The sequence below is a fragment of the Scomber scombrus genome, chromosome 2 (assembly GCF_963691925.1).
Source record: "Scomber scombrus chromosome 2, fScoSco1.1, whole genome shotgun sequence".
NCBI lineage: Eukaryota > Metazoa > Chordata > Actinopteri > Scombriformes > Scombridae > Scomber > Scomber scombrus.
The window spans coordinates 17,470,116-17,497,703 of NC_084971.1; the positions used below are offsets into that span (position 1 = coordinate 17,470,116).

The following is a 27,588-nucleotide window of genomic DNA, read 5'->3' on the forward strand; positions in this document are numbered from 1 at the left end:
ACAGAGTACTCATCAAAGGAGGACTTTATCGCTGGCCGTCCCACCACCACCTACAAACTCCCACATCGTGTGGATGGGACTGGCTTTGTTGTCTACGATGGGGCACTCTTTTTCAATAAGGAGCGCACCCGCAACATTGTAAAGTTTGACCTACGCACGCGCATCAAGAGTGGTGAGGCCATTATTGCGAATGCCAACTACCATGACACCTCACCATACCGCTGGGGAGGCAAGTCAGACATCGACTTAGCGGTAGACGAGAACGGACTGTGGGTGATCTATGCAACAGAACAGAACAATGGGCGCATTGTGGTGAGCCAGCTCAACCCCTACACCCTGCGGATCGAAGGCTCCTGGGACACCAGCTATGACAAACGCTCTGCATCTAACGCCTTCATGATCTGCGGAGTCCTGTATGTGGTGAAAACTGTCTATGAAGACGACGACAACGAAGGAACAGGGAATAAGATCGATTACATGTACAACACTGATAAAAGCAAGGAGATGACTGTTAACATACCATTCCCTAATTCTTACCAGTACATTGCAGCAGTGGATTACAACCCTAGAGACAACCTGCTGTATGTGTGGAATAACTATCACGTGGTCAAGTACTCATTGGATTTTGGCAACAATGGTAGGATTCACCAACATCCCAGTTCCTCCTTCTCCACCCCTTCCTCCTGTCATTCTTTTACTTTATGGTTTTTGGCTTAGCACCATCATGTGTAATAAGAAAAGTATGCTGAGTTGAGTACTTTCCCTCTCTAAATTTATTGGACAGGTTTTTATGTGCTTTTTTTTTTTTTTTTTAAACCTTTCATGAAATACCTAGGCATATATGTAAGGTAATGCTTTTAATATTCATTTTAATGATAAATGATTTTTGTTTTGACATAAGGGATATTTACAGCCACTAATCTTCCTCCAATAATTAATTCTGCAAAATAACATTAAAAGGAAGAAACAGAAAAGCACCATCTGTGCTGTCACAGTTCTCAATTATGATTCCCCCTCCCACCTCACACCTCCCCTCCACCCCAACCATGGTATCACTCTGTGTTTTTGGAAGTCAAAAAAGCCTGAGTTTACTTTTAAGGCTGTATTAAAATCGGGTACATATACCATATACGTACCATATGTTGACATCAGCTGACAATGTCAATGATGCTCATTGACATTGTCAGCTGATGTCAACACAGTAACTATTTGTGGAAATATTTCTGTTTTTTTTAGTACTTTTTCCAGTTAACTAAAGAAAAGTTCACGGGCATCATAAAGACTACCTTGATCTTTAAAAGACTATATCAGAAGAAGTTATACGAAGCTTTACAAACTGTAAATGCTATTTGCCTTTTGCTGTATCACTTGCTGTCCTTCTCTGGAGTTTTCTTAGCTACAAATCATAATGCATTCTTCTTGAATGAAGCCAGGAATGTGTGGAAGAATGCAGTGATACTGCTTTCATACAAGACATCTGCATATGATGACAATCCTATGTAATGCCAACCTGTTTTTAAGCATTCATGTGAGACTACAGTTGAAACTTTACTATAAGATGTATTGCTGTGATATTTGGTACACACATGACTTTTCATCTAGCACTAGCATCTTGTCAGAATGTAATTTTACCTAAAAAAATAATGACATTCTCATCAGCCTTAGCTAAACTTTGTGTTTGGTGCTAATAAGCAAAAGTTTGCTAAACCAACATGGTGAAAATGATAAACATTGTACATTACCTGCTAAATATCAACATGCTGGCATTCAGGTACAGTGTTGAGTGTAGGTCATCCATGTTTTGAAGGCACTAAGAACCCAATACACAATCACTGTGAAATTAACTTGAAGCTTTAAAAAATATGCTTTGGGTTGCGTTTACACATGTACAAAGTGAAATGTGAGCTGTGACCTGTGTACACAGCTGTATTCATTAAAATAGAACAGCAAATATTGTGTTAGTTAAGCGGCTGAAAAATGTTGCTGAAACACTTTCTGTGTAGAAATGATGCTAGTCGAGGTTAACTTTACATTATGACAAGGACAACAGAAAATAAGTCATATGCAGATATCCTCTATGAAACATCTACAGGCCTACTTCTCTAAGCTGAGTAGTACCTGTTCGTTGATAAACCCAAGACTGAAGGAAGGTCATGAATCCAGGTTGCTGGATGACTCATTTGGATTAAGCAGGTCATTTTGTCAGTCTGAAAGGTGAAGAAATACTGTCTAACTCAGATTGACTCACTTCCAACTCCGGTGTGAGGTTAGAGTCCACCCTCCCTTCTTTCTTTCCTCTGGATGGAAGGGCTTAGGCCCCTGGAGCCTGAAGGGCTATTTGCCCAGCATAATTGCCTTTCAGCACCTTTCTATGGAGTGGTCAAGGCAGTCTGGCTGCGTGTCTTATTAAATGATGTCTGAATTAACGCATGCTCTTACACGCAATTAGGAGGCACAGTACAAGGAATTATAGAGAGAGGCAGCATTAAACTTGGTTTCTACCGATCAGTGTGCGTGCGTGTGAAGAGAAGCCATGCTGTAAAAATGTGTATGTGTGTTTATGCATGCATGATGATGTGCATGCCTGTGCCATGCCTGTGCATGTGTGTGTGTGTGTGCGTGTGGTAATGTGCTTACAGTATGAGTTTGTGTTTCTCTATTCATGAGTGTGCACACGGGTTTATTGGTGTACACTTGAGAGTGTGATCACTCTCATAATGGAGCTTGGAGTGTCTCAGGAGGCTCTAAAGAGGAGATCAATGGGGATTCAATGTAGAGAATGACCTCCAGTGCACAGCAACAAGCCAGACTGCTGACCAGCGGGAGATAAATACATACAATCAGGGTGTGATTTATGAAAAAATCAGTGGGCCAGGGGTGTATTTGAAACATTTTTATTCATGTAAATAAATCAGAACCACAGTGGGTCTGTACAGACCGTGAAGCATATTAGGTTATTTCTTGCAGCTGTTACAGTAACATTTTTAAAATAATTACAAAACTTAAACTTGACTACTGGATTTGCAGGAATACTTTAATCCTTTTTTCTTTTTTTTTTAATTAATTCATCAAGCTATGTTAAATTCATGCTTTGTTCGTTCCTCATGTGATCACATACAACAAAACAAAAGGTTAAATGGTAATTTAACATGCCAGAATTACAACTCCCAACACTCCTTCCAGTAGTGTGCAGCACCACTTGGCCGGAGCTACCAATAAACTATGGGCCTGATTTACTAAAGGTTTGCAAGCTGATCTACTAACGCACTAGCGCACTGAGGTTTGCGTCTTTCAACTGTGCAAGATAGTAGCCTACGCGCTGTCCATTTAGTACGTTTGCCATAATGAATATGCAATGTGGGGCGTTTTAAACCCAGTGTGCAAAATACAGGGAGGAGAAAATGCAAATATGTTATTTAGCACACGCATTGTGATTTACCAAACCTGAAGGTAATTTTTCTGACGCTAACTGCGTCTATAAATAATACCTGTGAAGGGCAGGTATTAACCGGCTGCGCACTGCGCTCAGATGACTTCTGTTACTGTGGAGAGGAGGAGATGGAGGCACAATGACAGAATACGCACAGGACAGAGTTTTTCCACCTGTGTTATTATTTTTGGAGTGGAATATTCATGGTTTTACTAACAACATTGACTTTGTCACAAATACTCTCCCATATGTCGGTTTTTATGGTAATATTTTTTATTTATTTTTATAACTCAATATATTTGTTAACCTCTTCCACTAGAACTTGATAACATTTAATTTTGCGCTTGCAGCTTTCTGCTCGTCCAAACTCTCCATAAAGACACGCAAAACCCTAATTTAAATACTGCTGTCTCCACCCTGTTGCACCTGTTTTCATTTACACAGTTATTCTTAGTACAGTAGATCACCTGCAAAAAGCACACAAACGAAACGCGCAATCTATTGCACGCAATTTAGTACCCTTTATTTGGGATCTTAGTAAATCAGGCCCTAATGTCATTATTGCAAGCCACTAATTTAGCTCTCAATAATGAAGCAAACTTCATTATTGAATGGAAAATAATCAAAACAGCACAACATGCTGTCATCAAAGAAATATATAGGCTACAAAATGTGACTAATTAATCAGTCTGCTCTGATGACAGACTTCTGTCTTCATTTTCTGCAGTGTGTCACCCCTCTTTTAACTCCTTCTGCAAAGCCCTGAGCAGGGAAGGTGGCAACCTCTGGTCCATCTACCTTGTCATCATGTAGCCTGAACACTCTCTATTGCCACATGAGCGTTGACAGTGAAAGTCCATTTCTGATTTTGTTGTTGTTTGCACTATAGACTTTATTCACATTTTAGCACTTTACCTAGATTCTGCTAAATAGTCTATGGGTGAAGCAACATAAATCACTATGAGGGGGATACATTTTGTCCCCACTTGGGATAAAAATAACTCAGCAGAGGAAATCCCCACCATCCCCCCCAGCAAATCACACCCTGCATACAATCAATGCTGCCCTGCTCCTTTACTCTCCCCCTTCCACCGCTCCCTCACTCAATGAAGACAAGGGATAAATTAACTACCTCAACTGCATGATTTGCTCATTCTTCGGAAAATGAGGCGACAAGTCGATTAATTGAAGTTTTATTTTGTTGTATCTAGATTCTCTTTTTTGCCCTTCATTCCCTCAGACTTCTCTAAGAAAGCTGTTTTTTATGTTTAGATTAACTTCAGATATCGCATACTATAAGTAAATTTACAATGTTCCAACTGTGGTGTATTTTTACTTTTCTTAGTCAGTGCAGGAAACAGGCCAAGGAAAGGGGCCATGCTGAGGGTTTCTACTCGTTACTGATGTGGCTTAATGCTGGCCCTGCTTTTGTTTCGGCTCATATGGACTTCTTAAAGATATAAAATGAGACAGGAAATGAGCCAGGGAGTAAGAGAAGGAAGACGAAGGCCACTGAGGACTGAGTTGTAATTGGGGTACACACAGAGAGCACCAATTACTGTGTTGTGCCTGTCCAGCTAACAAAGACAGCTCATTGGACAGTTTAAGAGAGGTCAGTCTGAGACATTTGCACTTTCTGGACCAGGCAGTTTTTTAAGACGCATATCTAAATATAAACACTTACTCAGGCACACTCACATATTTTCCAGACACACGTACATACTGTTAAATCTTGCCTATCTTTTGCTATGATAGAGCTTGTTGTTGTGCTTCAATAGCACTCACTATCAAACACTGTCAAATATAAGTAAGCATTGAGTGCTTTAGCAGATCTTGATAACTGTTTGATCAGATAATTTCCTATTCAAATCATAACTTTGCTAATTGTACACTATTACATTTCAGTCTTTAGTACTTGTATTGTGGCTTCTGCTAACAAACATTCAATTTAGTGATTGAGAAGTTTGGCTTTTGTGTTTCATGAACTTAAATACATTATTTATTGTTTTAATGGAAAAATTGTTCATATTGCTCAAAGTAAGTAGTTGAAAAAAGTATTATTTGAAGTAGTATTGAAGAAGTATTTATTGACTGCTATATTAAAAATGTTCAGCTCAGCCATATATCATGAGGTTTGCTTTAAGAATCAGAATTTAAACATCATAGGGAAGAAATAAATAAAGCAAGGTTTAGTTAACCTTGGGCCAACAGATAATATAAGAGTTTACTCTCATGTATTCCATCAGACTGGATCTTTTTGAAATGCATATTCTTCCTCTCTCGGTACTTAAGAAGAAAGTGAACTGCCTCACTATTGTTTCCCATGCCTGTTTGTGTTTCGTCTTTGTCTGTTAAATCCCCATTCTCTCCCGTCCTGTCTTTCACACAAACACACACAGTCACAATGGCAGGAATCTCACAATTTCTCCTTCTCATATGCCTTTCTTTTTAGAGCGGTGTTTTTCTCTCTGTCGTCCTTATCTCCCGCTTAATCTGCCCTCCTTTTCTTTTCCCAGCTCTTTCCCAGATCACACAAGGCTATTTCATGGAGTGTCCTTAGATGTATATATTATAGAGGCCCAGCACATGAATGCCTAAAGTCAGAGTCAAAGTCACTTGTCTCCCCATCACCCCTCTCTCCAACCCCCCTCACACTCCCCAAACACTCTCTCACTCTCTACTGTTTATGGAGTTGTTTCATCATGTCTTCTTACATGCATATTATAGAGGCCTGCCCTACGCAAGCGGCATGGCTCCGATGAAACATTTGAATAATTTATTACCTCCAGTCTGCCTTGCCACACTTTAGAAAGTTTTCCCAACAAAGTCGCAAAATTATTCATGTTATCTGCATCTTTGTGAAGGGAGGGGCAAACAGGGCTAAAACTGAACAGATCCGAGCATGTACACACCAACTTTCCATCTTTGTTTCACTCCCTGTATAATTGTTGTATGCTGTTTTGTGCAATTTGTCACACGTCTTCTCTTTAAGGTGATAATTTCCACTTCAGTTCAGGTGAGACAACCTAACTGCATATCCTACCTTATACCAGCTCATAGAAATTGCTATAAAATGTAAGGTACATCATTCTGAGAGGTTTTCTGTGCAACCCAGTAGGTATTTTTTCAGTCTTCAAGAATTTCATAAGATAGAGTCAAAAGTAACACTGTTTCACAATTGGTTTCAAGCATTTTACAATAATAATCTTACTTTTTATAAAAGCACCTCAGGCAAGAGCAGTCATTCTGTGCAAGATTATTTAACTACGTCTACATATGTGTCATTCAATTCTCATAATATCAAAAAATGACAGCAGTTACACAAGCATATGAAGAATGTGAAACAAAATACAAATTCAGAGACATAATTGCAGCATAATTAACTTTTTTCAACATTTTGACTTGTCAGTGTGTGTACAATTGATTTACTCAATTTTCTGATATGGTTTTATTAGTTTGAAAATGTGTATGCATTTTGCAGTTATAAATGAATAATTTGGTCAAGCCACTTTTTATTGTTGACAATTATAAAGATTCTTGAAAAGTGAACTCAGTAAGAGCTTCCTCTAACCATAAACAAAAACTCAATCAATACTAACCCATTGCTTGCTTCAGTCAAATATGTTATGTGTCAATAAGTGATATCCCAATCTTAATTAGAGAGTAATCAGATGCTGGCATTTTATTCTAGCCTATTTAATACACAGCTATACAGTGATGACCTCTGTCTTGCCGCTCTGTCAGTTTACGGAAATTTAAAGGTTCACCTTTGAACTCTTAATGGCTGGAATCACAGTGTTCCATTTCCTAAGGAAGTCAGGCATGGAGTAGCTATTGTCTTTACCTCTCTGCGCTTATTTACTCCTTCCTCTCCTCTCCTCTCCTCTCCTCTCCTCTCCTCTCCTCTCCTCTCCTCTCCTCTCCTCTCCTCTCCTCTCCTCTCTTCCTTCCTTGACACCAGATTGCAATCAAGCAGCAGGGCTAAGTAATGCAGGAAGTGTTAAAAACAAACTAAAGTGGAGGGAATAACAAGAGTTAATGGTTGGAGTGAAGACCCTCTTTCACCAGATCACTGATTAGACTAACCCTAGCCCCAAGCTTGTCACACCAAGGTCTGTGTGTGTGTGTGTGTGTGTGTGCGTGCGTGTGTGTGTGTGTGTGTGCGTGTGTGCGCGCACGCGCGCTTGCAATCCCAGTAACAGAACATAGTATGTGTTTCACGTTTAATGTATTTTCTACAGTGAGTGTAGTGTAACACAAAGCAACATAACGTAATATCCAGCACACCCTAGTCTGTACTCCTCCTCTTTATGTTATCTCTTTCCAACTGCATCCATCAGTTCCTCCACCTCCTCCCTCCCTGTCTATCTCCCTCATTCCCAAATAGATTACGACACAGCCGTCTCAGCAGAGACTGAACTCTACTTTAGAGAGTCTGGTGCACCTGTTCCTTGCCTGCAGTGTGTCCTTATCGATTGGATTGCCCCAGCCAGGCCCTCTGCGTGCATTTGGCCTCTACACCGCTTCTCCTGTGCCAAACAGGAGATGCCAAATTAAGAAGGCCTAGCCAGGACAACAGGGTAGATGGGAAACCCACAGCCTTGTGGGAAGTAAATACAGAGAGAGAGAGAATAGCGAGCGGAGCGTGTCACCATAGCTGTGCAAGATTCAGATGTTATTTTTGAAATATATGAAAAATGCAGGAGGGTATCAAAGTGGATACAGTCTTAATCTCTAAATGAGGAGCCATGGTGATAAATTATGGGGAGCAAAAAATTGAATAGCCACAGGGTCACTTGCTAGAGGCTATACAGTACAGCTGACTCACTGTAATATGATTTTTCAGAATGCCTGCTACATATTCATACATGTTGTTCTCATAGAATTGTCATAGATTCTAAGAAATGGCAGAGGACACAATCTGGACCTCTCCCCTTTATTGAAGAAAAAATGATTCCTTCCATCATTAAACAGAAAAACAACGAGAAATAAATAAATAAAATTCTGTCTGTCCCATTAGCTTTTTGCTTTGAACAAGGGAACTTCCCCTGATTAATAAGAATGAAGCATGTAATTGGCAAAGTTGCTGCAGGTGTCTGCAGCCTCAGCTGTGGGACGTGATTATGCAACTGGTTAGCCAACAGAGCGGAGCGCTGATGTGTCTGTATGTGAAACATTAACTGTGGAACGTGGTGCCTGGCAGCCATTTTGAGGGAGGTTCTATTAGTTGAGGTTGTTTTCTATCTCCAAGTATCACTGCTTTGAAGTGCTCCATTCTGTCTTATCAGCAAGCTCGAGCCACTTGCCAAAAGCTCTGTGAGCATACGAGTGTGTACGTTGCCTTTGCACATAAGAGAGTGAAAAGTACATTTTCGTACAAGTGTGTGTGTGTGCGTGTGTGTGTGTGTGTTAACATTCCAGCCATAGGGGCAGTGCGTTATCACAGTATGCAGCCTTATTCCGTGTATGTGCTAGTATCCAGCCTAGAAAGCTTTGTGCCCTCCAGTCAGATTATCATTTTGCTGTTTACCCTCTGGATCCATCCTTCCCAACTGTTCAGGACAGTGTGTGTGTGTGTGTATGTGTGTGTGTTTAAGAAGGCAAGGAGGCAGTAACTTTTAAGGAAACTGAAAAAAAAGAAAGAATATTAAGAAGACTATATCAGTATGACAGACATTTCAGTTCTGTGATACCTAATTCAAATCCCCCTTCTTTTTGCTTCTGTTTCACTCTGACTTGCTGTCTGTCTGCCACTTTTCTGACGACGTGGGAAAATTGCCAGGGGAAGTTAGTTTTCCCTCTTCTCTCTCCTCCCTGCCTTCTACCTTTTGTGCTGTGGATTTACGATCCCTCTGTTTACTGAGTGAGAAGTCAACAAGAGCATTCCCGGCAAGAGAGCGCAGGCAGAGAGAGGCAGTCATACCCGTACAAAAAAACATCACCACACACATGCACACATATATACACACACACACAATGTCTGTCTGCATGTTAGATGATCATCCCAGGCTGTCTGACAGCATCTCTATGGCCCTTCCCAATGTGGTGACAGAAAGACAACTCCAGGAACAAGTTTACTGCCAGCCTGCCATTGCCTCACCTTCCCCTTGGCTCGCTACAGGTCATGATAAACACACAGAGAGAATAGAATAGAATAGAATAGAATAGAATAGAATAGACAAAACAATCTTGCCACAAGCTTCATTAGTAACTGTTCTGCAACTTCATCGGCAGTTGTCATGGGATTATACATGCTCAAATTTTTCCATTTTTCTAGGGACTTAAATGACTTCTCGTCCATGGTAGCTTAAACGTTGAGATTGAATGTTTAGTCTTAAACTGGGACACAGCATATGGCAAAATAATTTCCCCTCAATGTCCGTTTTGTTCTGGAGCTTTCACTTATATCACTCAGTCCTCTCCGGCAGATGTAGTTTACCCAGTGGAATATAATACAATTAGGGCTGGATGAAAATTCAAGCCTTTTTCTCAGCTTTTGTTTAGCTTTAAGTGATATTGCATCATTATGATAGCATACAATATTTTATTGTCTAACATTAATGATTCCAGCAAACTGTAATTTAATGGCATTTTTGTCATATCGGTATATCCCCCCTTATTCTTCAGTTGGATATTTGAGCTTCACTGTGTAGAATGATGTATGTGCAGTTTGACACTAGAAGGCTGTTTTCACATTCATCTGCTGAAAAGGGAAAGTTTCTCTGCGCTCACCTTAAATCTGAGTTTAAGGGGTGAACTTATGAGCATGATTTGTGATATCACAATTGGCATGGAGCCAATCCTGGTCCAGTAACACAAGTTTGAGGTGGAAACTTGAATCCCCCAGTGCACTGACAGTGGACTTTACAGTGAAGTAGGAGACATTTCGTGTCCAGAAGTTAAACTTTTGAAATGAAAAACGTTTATTATTTGTAGATTCTGATTCTTTAAACAAGGAAGGAGTCGATGTAATTTTAAAAGAGTATTCTATGTGTTAAAATACGTCTGGTGGGGGTCTATAAAGATGGTTACTGTAGCCATCATTTCATTAATGTTCATCGCTGTTTCCATATAACCATGCACCCACATGTGATATACATATAATTACGCTCCTTCAATTTTGCATACATATGGCATATTGTAATAAATTCATATTATGGTAATATTAATTTCAAGCATATTGCCCACTGCTAAATTGAATAGTTAATGCTGCAATAGGAAATGGTCTCTAGGGCAGAAAGGCAGTGCAGCAACAGCCCAGTGAGAATTTAAAAAAATGTACAATTTCTTACATGTCTGCAGTGGAATGTAGTTCTTGTAGAGCCACGTTTATAATTCTACTACTGGTATAAAAGGGCTTTCCTAAATCACATCTGTCAAAATATGTCAACCACATGCATGTGCAGGCCACACAGTATAGTGCACAATCTTTAAGTGAGCAGCTTGTACTGAATTTGTGACCTTTTTTACTTTGTGTTTTGTACATGTTCCTGTGGCATCTGTCTTGGCGAAGAGCACAACGTTTAGGTTAGCTGACATCATGAAGTTGTCATAGTGCATTTACTCAAGGCTTCCTAAGTCTTAAACGTGGGGTGATACTGTATGTCAGAATACAACCTCTAGCCTTTTTGTTATAAATGTTTCATGAAGCTGTTCCTGTACTTCCCTACGACATCTTTCACAGCATCCTTAGTGATGCCAGTGATGAATTAATCACATTACAAGATCTTTTTTTTCCCTCATCCAAATGCAAGTGTCAGAGATAAATGAAGACAGAGAAGAGCACACATGGAAGAGAATCTGTTGGGATATGGATATGGAAATAAAGTAAACGAAAGTTAAAGAGAGCAATCATCTCAGGTTGGAAATATCAAGAAATCAGCAAAGGAAGGAAGAGAGATAGAGATGCATGGGTAGTGAAGTGCTGTGGCCCCTTGCCTGTGATGCTTGCAGGATTTAGTATTACCTCACCCCAAGCTGCCAGCCCCTGTGTTTTCTACCCTGTACTCAAATGACAGCAGACATCAACCTCATACACACACACACACACACATACACACACACACACACACACACACACACACACACACACACACACACACACACACACACACACACACACACACACACACACACCATTACTCTTCTATTGTTGTGGCAGGCTCCTAATGGAGCTTCCCGTTTGAGTGTAGATAGACACACACACACGCTCACTTTCTCTTTCATAAGTACACACACACACATGCACACAAGCAGATTGACAGTTAGTCCCTAGGCCACTGCTGCCACGCATGATTGATGGCAATGTTCCATGGAGAATGCATGAGGCAGGGCGGCAGTGATTCAGGAACGGGGAGCAGCACAGTTTAGGTACAGAAACACTTCATTGAGTTGTGGAGGAAGAGAACAGAACGTACAGGAGGAGTGGGATGTTACATGGCTGTCAGTCAACCAGGCAGACAGACGGAGAGAGGTGGGAGAGGAAAAGACAGACAGAGAAAGACATAGAAGTGAGGTGTATTTAATTAAACTTAAAATCCACAGGAAGGGACAACTTCAGCTCACAGTTAATAATATAACCCCCCCACTCTTTCCTATCACCCACACATTTGCACACTCACATTCATTCCCTGCTGTCACACCTTCTATTAACCCCCAAAGGAACACACACACATCACAGAATGACAATTACCAAACACTGCAGTAAAAAGAATCACATTTTATGCACATTACACCCCACATAACTTCACAGAAGTCTAATCCCTTCAGATCAAGCATATGTTGATGATACACCCCAACACTATGCAGTCTATATACAGTACACTACAAACCCATTGCACCAGCCTGTACTGTTTAAATTTGTACAATCACATCCCTTTCCAAGTAAAACATGCAGCCTTAGTAAGAGACGACAGAATCTGGTCAGTGACCAGCCTGAAGAACATACTGTGGCGTAAGGCACATCAACCCCTCAGACAGAGAAGAACTATTTTGCATGTGCTTTCCATTTTTTGCTGAAATCCTAAAATCTTGAATTTTAATATCACATAACAGCACAAAACATTCATACTTTTGCTACTGACGGCAAGTGATAACTGAATGTTTTAGAGCTTGAAGGACTTCATTACCCAGAAGTCATATAGTGAGATGTCAGTATATTGCATATTCCTCACAAAATAGAAATCTTATTCATAGTTGCTGGTAGGCGTGGAGATGGTGGGGAAAATCAGTTTATCAAATTCAGCCAGATTCAGCTTTCTTTAGAGTATTTCACTCTTACGTTTAAGTTTTGACTGTTTGATTGTCTATTTGTTTACTTGCTTTAATGTAATGCCACAAAATTAGTAGTAGCAGTATGCCGGTCAGTTGGTCCACCATTTTCCTTCAGACTGAAATACCTCAGCAGATACGAGACTGATTGGCTTAATATTTGCTCATGCTGATGGACATACATCCCCCAGCATGGCTGTAGGCTCTATGCTGTGTCCGCACACATTAGCTGACCCCATTGTAGAGCATTTTTAGTGATTTCGGAAACTCATTAATTATTGTCATTTTGCATCATCACTCACAGCTGTGGGAATTTTTCAGCACTTGCAAATGTCTAACTCAGAATTTGTACATTCAGATAAAATGGCAAAAGGAAATTGTAATGCTCGATGGTAAATAGGGTGTGGTTTCAGACACAGCCTTCTTATTACCAGGAAGATAAGTCAAAACACTGTTGCTATCAACTGTATAGGATTTGTAAGGGCTCAGTGTCAATTTGTCCTAATCATCAGTTAAAAAGGGTATATTGAAAAAAACATGTACAGAACACAAACCTATCCAAACTCAATGACATATCTATGAAACTATTTGCATTTTCAAATTCCAGAAAACGGTCTTGAGTATATTTTCAACGTTTATTGGAAACATTTTTATCACATCTGTATAATAAAAGTGTTCAGAGAGACAAATAAAGCTGTTCTCTGCTTTGTTAAATAAGGTTTTGAATTAAAGATGTGGGTTTAGAAAATGGGCTCCACATGTAAATAGTATTACACATAATGAGCTCACAATGTTTTGAGTCTGAGAAAATAATTCAAAAGGAAAGTGAGTGAAAACTGCAAATAATTGTTTCCCTTTACCCAACTTTCGATCTTGCAATATTGATTTGCACCACATGGAGCTGGAAGCAGTGACAGAATAGCAGATAGAATGAGAGACGCTGGGATAGTATATTCAAAGGGGGACACTGTAAGACTTCACAAACACAAGCTGTATTCCTTTTTCTTCCTATCATCCATTCATTCTTTACTTCTTAGAACAGGGTCAATGTGAATAATTGAGCCTTTTTAAAATGAAATATTGACAATAAAGGATTGTGCCATATGCATTTAAGTGGCCTTGCTGCTTCCCGTGATGTCATGGTGTTATAAATCATGCATGACACTGAAAGAATGTTTCTTTCTGCCAGGTTAGGCAGCAAGAATCCCTACTGTGGACAGGTCCCATAAGAAAGACCTAGTGCAAGTCTACACAACCAACCAATTGTTGGTCTTGCATAGGGTCAGGGATCTTGCACATATCTAACATTATTGTAACTAATAAGAAATAACATAATTATAGTACACATATTTCCTGTTATAACCATTATTTGATGAATTTTTTGTAAAGATGATTTGAACTTTGGACTTTTGGTACGAACTTTGGTACAAAAACACAGAGATTACACATATGTTTACATTAAAACACTGACAAATCCTCCGAAACTTGATAATCCCTGTCAAAGCTATTTAACTCTGTGTAAATGAATGCCTGTAATGCATGTATTTGTGTCTGTCACTATACCAAGCGCAGTTAACACAGGTTTGCTTTTTTTTAAATTCTGAACTTGTTCTGGGATGCAGAGTTCATTAAAGTATCCGTGCTGCCATGTTGGGATACACAAATCTGCACAGTGTGTCTTTTTCTGAATATGAATCCACATCTCTTTCTCTTTTCTCTTTAGACTACCGCCCTCCCATGATCCCTCCAAACCGAGGAGGGGGAGGAGGAGGTGCAGGTGGTGGGGGTGGTTCCTCCTCTTCTTCGACAAGCCGCACCACCACCACTCGTTCTCCACCCTTTTACACCACCCCACGGCTTCTTCTCACCACCTTGCCCGGCCAACGTTATCGAACCACCACCACAGTCCGCCAGCCCATCCTGGTTCCTGCGGGAGGCTCATCGTCTGATACCAATCAGATTCCAGACACCAACCAGAAAGCTGGAGGACGCTCCCCTCCAGTGCAGGTCCCTCCAGCGGCCCCGCAGCCCCCTTTCTTGCCTCCCCAGGACTTTTGCAGTCCAAGAGTGACAGCTGAAATATCGTGGCCCCGGACACAGCAAGGCCAGACAGCCAAGCAGCCCTGTCCAGTTGGGACACTTGGTAAGGAAGCAGGAAGAAGGATGTGTGGATAGATAACTGCATATTGGTGTTATAAGGCTAGAGAATGGTTGGTATTGTGTGTAAAAGTTTTATCCTTATGCAAAGTGTCTTTATAGCTAAACATTATTTGGCATGGTTGCTTTTTGCTTCTTTCTTCCCTCTTTATTCTGATATTAGTGCTCTTTAGTGTAAAACATTTGGTAAAATGCTGTTGAAACACAACTGCACCCACAGCATATTAGATAATGCTTCAGTGGGGGGAAAAAAATTTCTAATTTTTAAAAGTGCAGTATTTAAAATACAAAAACCAAACAAACAATGTATAGACTCATATAAAAATAACCCCTCTCAGTCATCACTTATGACATTAGAAGTGTGTGGTGGTGTATTTATCTCAGGAGACTCAGTCATCTGCTTGTATTTTTTATCTTCATATTATTTTGCTGTGTTCGGGATGCTTCTGGGCATCAACCTTTGTGCAGTGACTGTGTAGTCCCCAGCCAATAAGAGTGTGAGTTCTGGACTCGCAGCGTAACAATGAGGTTCCATCGCTGTCTCCATCGCTTTCCTCTGCTTAGCTCTTCTGCAGGGTTGTGCGGATGTGTTGGTGTGTTTATTTGTGCTTTAGAACGCTGTGAAACGCTGTACTCTCTCTCTGTCCGTCTTGCTAGTTGAGCCAGGGAGAGGCTAACTTTGAATGCTGCATTTACAAATGCGAACTAACAAGTCCTGCATACCTTTGAAGTATTAATAGCACATATAGGTGAAAACTTTAAAGCAGAACTAATAAATGACCCCTGTGTTGATGAGCATGGAAAAATGCATCCTATATGGTACTTTATGATGAGTATTTTATTGCTGTGGCTGGTCTATGTGAAACCGTACCTTATCAGATTAACTAGCTACTATATACTTAGATGGATTTAATATTTTTATAGTGCACATTTAAAAACCATGAAAATTGACAGAGAACATACAAACTTAATTATTTTCAATTAATTTTCATTGTTATGAATCAGTTATTGTTTGGATTTATCTGTTGCTTTGTAATGCAGCTTATGCACTAAATGAATAGACTTGACTTTCCCAATAAGTGATTAAAAAATACAATAAGTGACATACAGCACACAACTCAATACACTCAAAAGCAACTACAAAAAATGATCTTAAGATGTGATTTAAAAGTGCAAACAGATGAGGAAGACCTGACAGTGAGGGGTGAACCCTTTGATTTTGACTGTGAATGTAGAGAGAGGTAATTGATCAGAGAGGGTCTGGAAGTGAAATATAGGATGTTCTACAACAAATCATGCATATTTCTCTGATGTAGTGGGGTAGTAATATACATTTTTATAGCACACACACTTCCATTGCAAAACATTTTAATCAATTAGCTCACGTGACACAGACTACTCTTCAATCCTACAACTACCCCATACACACATACAAGCACCCTGCTCACACAAACTGCTTAGTGAACACCAGGCCCCTCAAGAGTCTTCGTGTCTCCTGGTGAATGTCAGTGCTGTCTTACCCTGTTTGTTTTGCTTATCTTGCAGGCGTGACTACATACGTGTGCGTGGCCCACTTGGGCTACTGGGATCCTCAAGGCCCTGACCTCAGCAACTGCACATCGCCCTGGGTCAACCAAATTATGCAGAAAGTAAGTCTGAATGATGCTGCCGACCCTTGTGGCTGCCAATGAGCCCTAGTTTAAGGGTGCGTATTATGGATATCGTCCTGGAGCAATTTCTCCTGCATGAATACACACATACCACAGGGGACAATCTAGGCCATGTATCCATCTTCATTTGTTAATCCTAACTTGTGCCCCTGAAAACTGAGAGATTTTATATAGCTGTAGGGGAATGGAAATGTCCAGTAAAGTCATTTACACAGTCATATCATATAATAGGCTGATTATCTACATCTACTTTTTAAACATATCATTTTGCGTCTGTTCTCACATGAAATCAGCATTGAAACTTTGTGCTAAAGCAGAAGTTGTTTCTGTAAAGTATTGAAATGTCTAAAATGTCTTTATTATAACATTCAACTTGCTGGAAACTAGAGTCCGAACAATATATCGGTCAACTGATATTATCAGCCGAAATTGGCCTATCACAGATATACTGGCTTTGGTGTATGTATTTTCCCATATGCAACAATATTTTATTATTTTTTAAAGTTATATAGGCAGCATTTTAAGAATATTTTATCCTTTTTCTTAATTCAAGTTTAATACGTACATTTTTTTTGTTTGTTTTTTATTCATAGGTATTTATAATTAATTCCCAGTTTAGTTTACTGCTTCATTGATACTGATGTCATTTTATCGTAAAGTCTATGGTTAAACTCCAAAATATCATGCCTTCAATACTTATCTTTGTCACAAGTGTTTGATAACCACATTTTAAGAGATTATTGCAAAAAATGTGTGTTTATGCTGTATGATTATTGACCAATATTTCCATATCAGAATTATTTTTACTCCCTACTGTCGGGACCTACTGGAAACAATCTTCTCATCCTATCTTCTAACTTAATATTTTTTCTCCTCTTTATGCTCTCTTATCCCTTCCTTGTTCTTGTCTTCCTCACCTCCATTCTTCCATATTTATCTCTCTCACTCCATGTCCTTTTCTTCCCTGTCCTTCCACTCCTGTCGATTGATTTCTCTATTCACTTTCTCGCTAACTTTTCCTCCTCCAACTAACTTTGCTGTCCCTTTTCACCTCATGTGACTTTACTTCCATCCATCTCTGTCTTTCACTTTATTCTTCTCTCCTTGTCACCCTGTGTTGCTCCCAGCTCCGTTCGGGCGAAACAGCAGCGCTTGTGGCCAGAGATCTGGCAGAGCAGACCAAAGGGCTCCTGCGTCCTGGCGATGTGCCATCTACTGTGCGGGCAATGGCCCAACTGGTCGAACTGCTAGACGTCCAACTTAGGAACCTCACCCCCGGTGGCAAGGACAGTGCTGCACGCAGCCTCACCAAGGTACTGCAATCAGGAACAACTGTTTTAGGATACACAGTATAGTGTTGACCAGGTGGGATAAATGTCTTTCTTGCAGCCTCTGGTATGTGGAAGGATACAATGGAATGACTGGAAATTAAGACAAAGAGGGATGAGGGAGAGAAAAGGCAACAGATAGATGAACTCTTTTAAGTTAACAGCAAGATGAATGAAGTCAGTGGTTAGTGTTGTTGTCTTACACTCATTCTTCAGAGTTTAAAGAAGTCAGAGCTTGATGAAGAACCATACATAAAACTGTAGATTTCCAGATGATAAATAACTGCTTTTAGATATTATTTTACTCTCTTCTGCGTGTGGGTCTTCGTAACGAGTTTATGGCTGATAGATAACTGCTTTTAGTCTTTGGCAGGGTTCCTCAACTCTTTTCAGATCAGAAACCCTGGGAGTTACTCTCATTAAAACACACAGTACTTGAGATGAAAACGGGCTTGGGACACATTTCACGTCATAGCTCATTGTTTAATGAACTTCAGTCTTTGAGCTACAGCTACAAAGATACTGTCGACAAGGAGGCCTGAGTGCTTACTTCAGGATTACATTAATGGAAACTTGATCCTAAGGATGAAAATATCTGTTTTACTACAGTGTTAGACAAGGGAAGAATTTAGATCTGCACTTTGTTCTTTTGGGCATTCAATTAAAGTGAGTTAAATCATTGGGGAATGGCTGACTGGCTAGCTTGGCTGGCTAATTGACTGACTGGATGGTGGACTGTTTTCTTTATTGTCACTACAGAGGTCAACAGTGATAGGCGGGGTTTAGCAGCAAGATTGACAACTGCTGCCACCTCTTATACAGTCATTGGCCTTTTATTCGCTTTAGTTTCTGAGTCACTGGGTCTCCTTTATTTTCACTCTCTCTGTCCAGCCTTTTTGTCTTGGTATCTTTACATCTCTTGTGCTCTCTCTAAGTAATTTGGTTACACGTGTGAAATGAATACATAACAGAGTGTGTGTAAGTGGAATCAATTAATCTGTGTTTTGCTGTTGACCAAATGGCCTGTTAAAGGTTGAATTTGTATGGGAAAAAAGTCCTCAATAGGAAAGGAAAAGCGGTTCCCCTGATTTCAATAACGACCCAATTATATATACCTAATTGATTAATATGCCAGCTTATTATGCTAATTTTCAGTAGGAAATCAAATATGGCCAATCACCCATGAGTTGCATAGTAATTAATACTATCAATTTACTTGGCGGTGAATGCAGAGAATGAGTAGAAAAAAGGAAAGGAGGAAGAGAGGAAATTATGAAAAAAATCTTGAGGAAGAGGAAAGTAGAAATGAGAGGCAAGAAAGACAGTTATGGGAAAATTGAATGAAAAAAGGTAAGATGCGTGAGAAGAAGAATAATATTTTTAAAGCAAAAAATATTTTTGTGCAATGCTAATGAAGTGGGTGTGACTGCCTTTGTGCTCCTTAGGGTGAACGTGTATGTGTGTGTGTGTGTGTGCATGCGTATGATTGAGAGGTGTTATATCACTAACAGCTAAATTGTTTGAATTTGCAGCTTCAGAAGAGAGAAAGGTCCTGCAGGTTTTTCACACAGGTATTTCCGCCTTCTGGTATCGTTCATTATTTCGCCACAGTATAGTCCCACATGTTTTTTCCATGTTAATTTATTTTATTTTTTTCAGCATGTAATCCGCAAAGCAAGCCTGTGTATGTGTCTGTGTGTGTGTGATCACACATTGCAACGCTTTACGTAGAACTCTAATTCTATGCTACAGTGGTTGTCTTGTGTCTTCTACCCTTTGAAGAGGGGGGTCATTTAACAGGTCGGTACTGGTCCTGAAGTACAGAATCATTGATAACCATCCAGCAGTATCTGCTAACAAAGTTTTGGTCTCCTCAAAGGGTTTGCTGACATTCTTTTGTTTTCAATTTCACTTTTTTTGCATTTGGAATCAATTGCGCTGATGAGAGGCCATGATCAATATCAATAATAGCTCATCTATTTTGCAGCACTATGTGCAGAATTGTAAACAGGCCTACCTGGAAGCAAACGACTCGCTATCCATCCCCATTCAATGAAATGTCCTCTCTGCTGCTGTATCAGAGAGAGTGAACTAAGAATGATGGATATTCTGTTGCATATTGCTTGATCATGGCCTCAGTGCTTTAAGAATAATACTGGCTTTTGTTTGTGGCTCAGCATTAATTTATTTCTCGTCCTTGTTGGTCTGTTTGTATTGACGTTTGTTTGTGTTGATGCCACGGGCTCACACCGTGAACAGAAAATCTAACATCCTTTAGGCATGTTTCTGGTCAGCTAAAATCACTATTCATAACATCAAAGGACCCCACCTTCCTCATCCATGTGCTGTAGATAGACTGCAGAGTCTCTCTTTTTCTCTCACTGCAACCAGCCCACCCCCCCCCCCTTCCTCCCACACCCCCACCACACACACACAGATACACACACGCACACACACACACACACACTAGCTCTTTTTCTCCTGATGCAGGCTTTTTTTCCACTCTCCCCTGAAAAGTCTTAACGTCAGCACCAGTCAGCAATGTCACATCATAGAACATGGCTTAGGACTATATGCAAGCTGACACACACATGCATGCGTGCACACACACACACACACACACACACACACTACAAATATGGAAATATATCTTCAACAATGATGTCATGCTGACATCACAACAGCCAGACATTTTTATGCATCTCTAAATGCTGCAGTCAGACAGCTAGTTACAGGTTAACGCCAAAACATTCCACCACACACCTTGGGTACTGCAGGGGGCTGGGAGTGATCGATTATATAATTAGCCTTAGTAATGTGAAACAAAATTATACCAACAGTCCCTTACTCTGCCAGATAGAAATGTGCGTGATTAGGGATGTGGTGTGGTGCTGCCCTCTCCTCGTTAATTATCTACAGCACTAATTACCAAGTGAAGAGAGTGGGCAGGAGGTTTGGGTTCTTAATAGAGACAAAAAATAATTGAATTCTCTCCCTCTCTCTCTCTCTCTCTCTCTCTCTCTCTCTCTCTCTCTCTCTCTCTCTCTCTCTCTCTCTCTCTCTCTCTCCTCTCCTCTTTCTCTTTCTCTCTCCTCTCACACTTCATCTCTCCTCCTCCCTCACTTCGTTTGGGGAACTGGGGATTCGTTTCATGTATACTAAATTGGCAATTTATTCATGATGAAGTTGGTGGTGTGGAGAGGCTTTGATGCTGTAGGGTGGATTGATGGAGGGAGGTAGAGTCTGCAAGGTAGGCTGAGAGAGAGAGGAGGGGGGAGGAGTTGGTGGGGTGTGAGCAGAAATTAAACAGAGTCAGAGAAACAGAAATGGAATGTGAGAGAAAGAGAAAAAAAAACAATAAAAGGGGCAGTGAGGAGACAGTGATGCTCAATGGCAATGTCTAATTTGCCCTCTATTTATGGATGGCGGGTCAGAACATGGCATGCTGTGAATTTAAAGCCTGATTTAGCTGCAAACTCATCCTGTCAGGGCAGACAAACTCCAACAACAACTGACAGATAAGCCTGCTTCTCTGATGAAAACATTTTCAAAACATGCACTTTCTAAGCGCTCAGTCAAGCGAATAAAAGAAAAAAAAATCCATTCTTCTACTCTTGCCCCTTTTCCATACTTCTAACATCCGTCATTTTATAAAGTGTGTATCATACTGTACATTCTTGCACCCATGTGCTAGTGCGTGTGCCTGTGCTCCCCTTATGTAGCTGGGAGTAGTAGAGCAGCCCAGCTCTAGTCTGTCTTGCCTGTTTACGCTGGACTACCCCAACGCTTCAAAGCATTTCACTTCTGCCCCATTTACTGGTGTGTGTGTGTGTGTGTGTGTGTGTGTGTGTGTGTGTGTTCATGTACATGCACACACATGCACTTGCCTATTCCTACCCTGTAATAAATAGTCACTCTCACACACACACACACACACACACACACACACACACACACACACACACACATAAACGACACCCTTATCTGTCTCTGCAGAGTCTCTCCCCCTCTTTGAAGACCCCTAAAAAACCTGTCTCCATTTTAGCCCTCAAGTCCTCATACTTGTGTGGATAGAAATGTCACCAATGGCACCAGTGCTTACAGGCACACACACACAGACACACACAAACACACACACACACACAAACACACATATATTCCATCTATGACTTTTCTGATGTGGAGATGTCTGGACCTCAAGGAAATCACAACCCTTATTCTCCTTACCTGTCCCTCTCCTTTACTGATGCAATCTCAGCACTAGTGAATTAAATTTCTATGAAAACATTATATGAAATTGAAAATGCAAGATAATCAAAAGTTCAATAAAAAGCAAAGAAAAGTTTAATGAGAGTAGAAAAGGGGGGGTTATCTGAAACACATCAAAGCGAGCGTTTGGGAGCAGCATGAGGAATAGGAAAGCAGTGCCACTGCTGTCATATCTGCGCCCTCTCCTCTTTCTGTCTCTGCTGCTTGGACTGCTACTGTACAGCAAGTGGAGCAGAATGATGCACTGCAATGCCTTTCCCAGCCCCCCGTGCACATCCTCAAGCACACCCACACCCACACCCACACACACACACACACACACACACACACACACACACACACACACACACACACACACACACACACACACACACACACACACACACACACAGAGGGAGAGAGAGAGAAACAGATACACAGAAATTCTAATACCAACATACATACAACCACATGCATCCTATTCTATACACTATACAAACATGCACATTCAACAAATGCACCCACTCACTGTATGTCAGTGCATATTGACTCACTAATACTGTACACACATTCAACCCAGAATTAGGAGCACAGAGAAATCTTCTGAGTCCTTTTAACTCGACAATACAATCAGTGAAAGCAGTTTCATGCATCTTGAGTATGTTTTTTTGTAGATTGTGCTTTCATTTCTATCGCAATAATAACATTGTACTCACCTAATTAACTGCTGAGTTCTAGGTATGCGGCAGTATTGCTACAAAAAGAAGTTTGATGGTACAAAAAACATGAGTGCTCAGATGATCATAAAGGAAAGAGAAAAAGCATGCAGTGAAATCTGACTTCTTTGAAGCCATCTTCTCAATTTACAGAAGTTCAACTTTGACTTACTGTAGGTGTGTGAGCACAGTTTTCTTGTGCATGCAAGGAATACTATACCTCTAAACAAAACTGTTGGTTTGTTGTAGGACTGCAGCTAATGAGTATTTTTATTATTAAGTCATCTGTTTTGGGGGTTTTTTACAACTAAAAGTAAATTATTTAGCCTCTAAAAATCACAGAAAATAGTATGAAAAATGCCCGTTACTATTTCCAACAACCCTTAAAGATGTCCTCATAGGCTACTGCTTATTTTATCCAACCAACAGTCTGAACCAGCAAATGCATATCAATTCAGTCAATTGATTATCAAGTCAACTCAAGTTGACAAGTCAACTGACTAATTGATTAATGACTCCATTGTTTCAGTGTGATCATCTGATCATGTGTGTTTTTTGCCCTGATCTGAGTTGCTACTGTTTTTGCCAGATTTCAATCATATACAGTGATGACAGTGTTGTCATAATTGATTTCAATGATGAACAAGACTTCATAACCCAAGTAGTATTAAACCAGAATTTTCCCTTGAATAAGTATTGAAGCTTGTAGTCTTCCACCACAGTCAATGAAGAGAAGGATAAAGAGACAAATTTGCATGTGTGTGCTTCATATTCGCTCCTACTTATGGTTGTTTGCTAAAGCAGTGGATTAATTAGTTTTTGTTTACATGAAGCCCTCCCAAACTCATCCAATATGCATCCCAGCTAATTAGCTGCTACCACTAAAGGAGGACATAATATTATCACATTAGCTTGTTGGCTGAGCACCCATTTCACGTGTGTGATATATTGTATCAACATGTGGATATCACACGCCCAAAATAAACAGGTAGGATTAGCTCTAATTCCAGAGGCCAACTGCACGTTTTGTAACACATGCCATCAACACTCATATGAGTCATCATTCTACACTGTTTTTCTATCTAGGAAGCTGTCACTCTATACCCACTGCACACACAAAACATCTGTGCCTCTCTACAGTCACTGTTGCTGTTCCTGGTCTCTCAGTTCTCCCTAACTCTGAGTGAAAGGGCCAGAGAGAAAGTCAAATGGTTGGTGTGCGAATGCCAATAAACTGATGTCTCACACTCTTACTCCCTGGCCTTGCAATTCCCCACTGGAGACCCCCTTTGCTTGTATAATGGCACCTGTGTTCCTTTTGCCACTTTCCCCTCCACCCTTCTCAGGAGGGAGAAGCATTGAAAGACCGAGAGATAAGTGAGGGATGAGGAGCGCGTTTGCGGAAAGGGTGATTTACAGTGAGAGAAAGAGAAAATAAAGAGACAGACAGGAGTGTGAGATGTGTGTGTTTGATAGCACCTGTATTCGCTTTTCTGCCTCCCTTGTTCCCAGTGGACGCCTGTCACCATGGACTCACTGGACTGTTTTATCGCTCTCCCAAGGCTCTCTTCCCTTCTCTCCCTCTACAACGGCTCTCTTTTTTTCTATTTCTTTATCTCTCCCAGGGTCTTTTAAGATGTGTGTATGTGAGTGTGTGTGTGCCTGCCTATGTGTGGTGTTCATGTCTGAAAATGAGGAGGTGAATTCTTAAGAGTATAAAGGAATGTGAGCTTGAGACAAAATACGTATTGTTTCATGAGGAGTATTTCATCTATGTGAGCCAACCCTCTTCCGTTTAGTCTGATAATATTTTTGGATCCAGAAATGTTATGCACGGCTGGATATGACCCAGCAGACATTATCTGATGAAACTCTAATTTCTTCTCAGACCCTCAAGCACAAGTTTTCCAACTCAAAGATAAGACTGTTGCTTTAAAAAAAAAAAAAAAACAACTCGGTTTGGGGGTGTAGACACATGGTGATTGCAATCAGCTAATTAGCTTAGCTTGATTTTCAGAACATCTGTGATGGATTCTATCACAACAGCCTTTTATAAAGAGAATTTTGAAAAAAGTTACGAACATTAAAAACTTTGAAATGTACTTTTTTAGTTTTAGTTTTTAGTAAGTCTAATAGCTTCTTTGCTTTTGCCTTTGTTATGTCTGCATGGGAATGCTACATTTGCATTGCTAACATTTGTTTTTGTCATGGTCTGTCAACATGATAAATGACACGCCACTGCATTCTCACTGTTGCATCCCATTGACTGCTGTCTTCAGTAGTTATGGAACAGCAATGTTATCTGTACCATGAATGGATTTGCATAAATTCTTGCTTTGGCATCATTGACTGGGAGTGATAAAAGTATTAGCTTCCTCTGTGTGACCTTCTTGTTTCTGCTGCTGCCCCAGGCGATGGTGGAGACGGTGAATAATTTGCTGCAGCCACGAGCCCAGACAGCATGGAAAGAGCTGTCCACCAGTGAGCAGCTGCACTCGGCCACTCTGCTCCTCGATACCGTGGAGACGGGGGCTTTTATGTTGGCTGACAACCTCCTCAAGACTGACACTGTGCAGGAAACCACTGACAACATTCGTGAGTACATTTTTCCAACATGCTTCCCATTTTGTAAACTCAGTGGGGCCTTGCAACTAACACAGGGCCTGTCGAGATGCCTGACAGTTAACCATTCCATTTCTTTATTGGAGATGCCCAATGGTCAAGAGTTGAAGGCTGCACTGGGCACATCACAGGTGTTAAACTATCAGAGTACAAAGTATGGTTTGGCTGGAGCAAATCATGTGTATGTTTCATTGACTTCACCTGCATATATAAAGTAATAGAAACCATAATGTTTCAAACATGCTCTTACTTTTGGCAGAAGTGTGGTTCTTAGATTTCAGTTTTTTTCTTTCTTCTTCTTATAACAACATAAAACAGCTCATGCTGCTAAAGATCTAAGAATATGATGTAATATCATAGTAAGAGGCAACATAGACAGCAGGCATTACTGAACACGCTGCCTCAGATCTATGTTTTATAATACAAACGAGAAACAAAGTATACTATCTAACCTAACAGCGCATCAAAAAATAACATGACCTTTCCTGTAAGTAATTTTATGCTCACACACGTATATGTGAATGGATACATGTGAGTGGACAGAGTGAATGGAAGTGTGCTGCAGACTAAAGCTATTGCTCCGCTTCTTAGAGGGATGGTAGTAAAACATATGCAAGAGTAGTTTGCGTGCATGAAACTAAGCTACAAGTTAAACAACAGCAGGACCGTATTGTATGATCTCAATTACATGATCGGTTTTTCAGTGTCTAATAGCATAATATATTTCTTTGGAACTAAAAAATTTAGATGATTAATTAGACCGTTAGTGGAAAATTAGTCAGCAATTATTTAGATCTATTATGATTTTAGGCAAAAATTCCAAACATTCTCAGGTTTCAGCTTCTCAAATGTGAGAATTTTTTTGCTTTTCCATGTCAACCATCCATCTATCAATTATTCATCAATTCCTCCATCCGTCCATCCATCCATCCATCCATCCATCCATCCATCCATCCATCCATTCATCCAACCATCCAGCCATCAATTATCTATACCCTCTTATTCTTTGCAGGGATACAGGGTGCTTTTCTCAGTCTTATAACTTTTAGACTCCTAGTTGGAAAAAAAATTGCAGATGAATCGATAATCGAAGTTGTGACTGTAATATATTTTTCATAGAGCTGAATGGGAAGTAATTTAATGCAGTGGTTGCATTATATTTGCTGGACATGTAGTCAACAATACCCTGATAAAAATGTGGATATTTCATACAAACATACTAAACATCAATATACTATTGAGCATTATGTGTTCTCTCTGAAGCACTGAATGACTCTTTGTCATGGCTGATGATGTAAGAGAATAATAATTAATCTGCTTTATCCCATAAAAGCCTTAAAGGGATGTTAAGGATAACCAGGTTGTGTTAGACAGCCACGTATCTCAGTCCAAAATTAAAACAAAACTGTATTTAACACAAGGGGCCCATTTACAGTAGATTACCCATGACATGCAAGCAACTCTTTATTTTGCACTGCAACACAATACAGCATGTGTGTACACACAGGGGACTGCTAAAACAACATTCAAAGTAGTATCAAAATTATGATAATATGAGTGTATAGGGCAAGTTGGGTGATAACAAGATGTGAATTTAAGATGATGCATTCATTCATTTATACTAAAACCTAAACTTAAGCATATCTTTTGTTATAATATTTAATGTTGATATGTAGATTTTGTTAACACATTAATATGAAGGAACAAATCACACATTTCTGAAGTAATACTCTTAAAAAAATCTGGTTTGTTCAATGAACTCATGAGTAGAAGCCAGATTGAAAACATAATATATATATATATATATATATATATATATATATATATATATATTGTTTGTTTCTTGCTTCAATGAGGAGTTTTAGTTGTATTTCACAGAGATGATCAACTACCTGTGCCAAAATTCTACATTTTTATAGCATGTACATTAACAGCGCAATAGTTAGAGGTCAGGGACTACATGCTCTGTTATGTTGAGCAGGCATGTAGCTGTCTAACGCACGTCATCATGAAGAGGGCCAGGTTGTTGCATGAGATGCTTTGAGGGCCTTGTATCCATAAAGACCCATACTTGGTTAACAAAATGCAGGGAAAAAATGACCGTGAGGCTTCTAAGAAAGGGATGAATTGTTCGCCATAGACAATCG

At 40.0% G+C, this 27,588-nt stretch overlaps 1 protein-coding gene across 1 annotated transcript in view; it reads left to right on the forward strand.

The window, feature by feature from the left end:
- Positions 1 to 27,588, forward strand: part of adgrl3.1 (adhesion G protein-coupled receptor L3.1) — an 87,755-nt gene that overhangs the window by 33,156 nt on the left and 27,011 nt on the right. Inside the window, exons 5-10 of the mRNA XM_062425724.1 lie at positions 1 to 637; positions 14,424 to 14,843; positions 16,403 to 16,506; positions 17,655 to 17,840; positions 19,388 to 19,426; positions 25,231 to 25,414. The exon at positions 1 to 637 is cut by the window's left edge and continues 152 nt beyond it. Of these exons, the coding sequence (XP_062281708.1) occupies positions 1 to 637; positions 14,424 to 14,843; positions 16,403 to 16,506; positions 17,655 to 17,840; positions 19,388 to 19,426; positions 25,231 to 25,414 (1,570 nt within the window). The remainder of the gene's footprint in view (positions 638 to 14,423; positions 14,844 to 16,402; positions 16,507 to 17,654; positions 17,841 to 19,387; positions 19,427 to 25,230; positions 25,415 to 27,588) is intronic.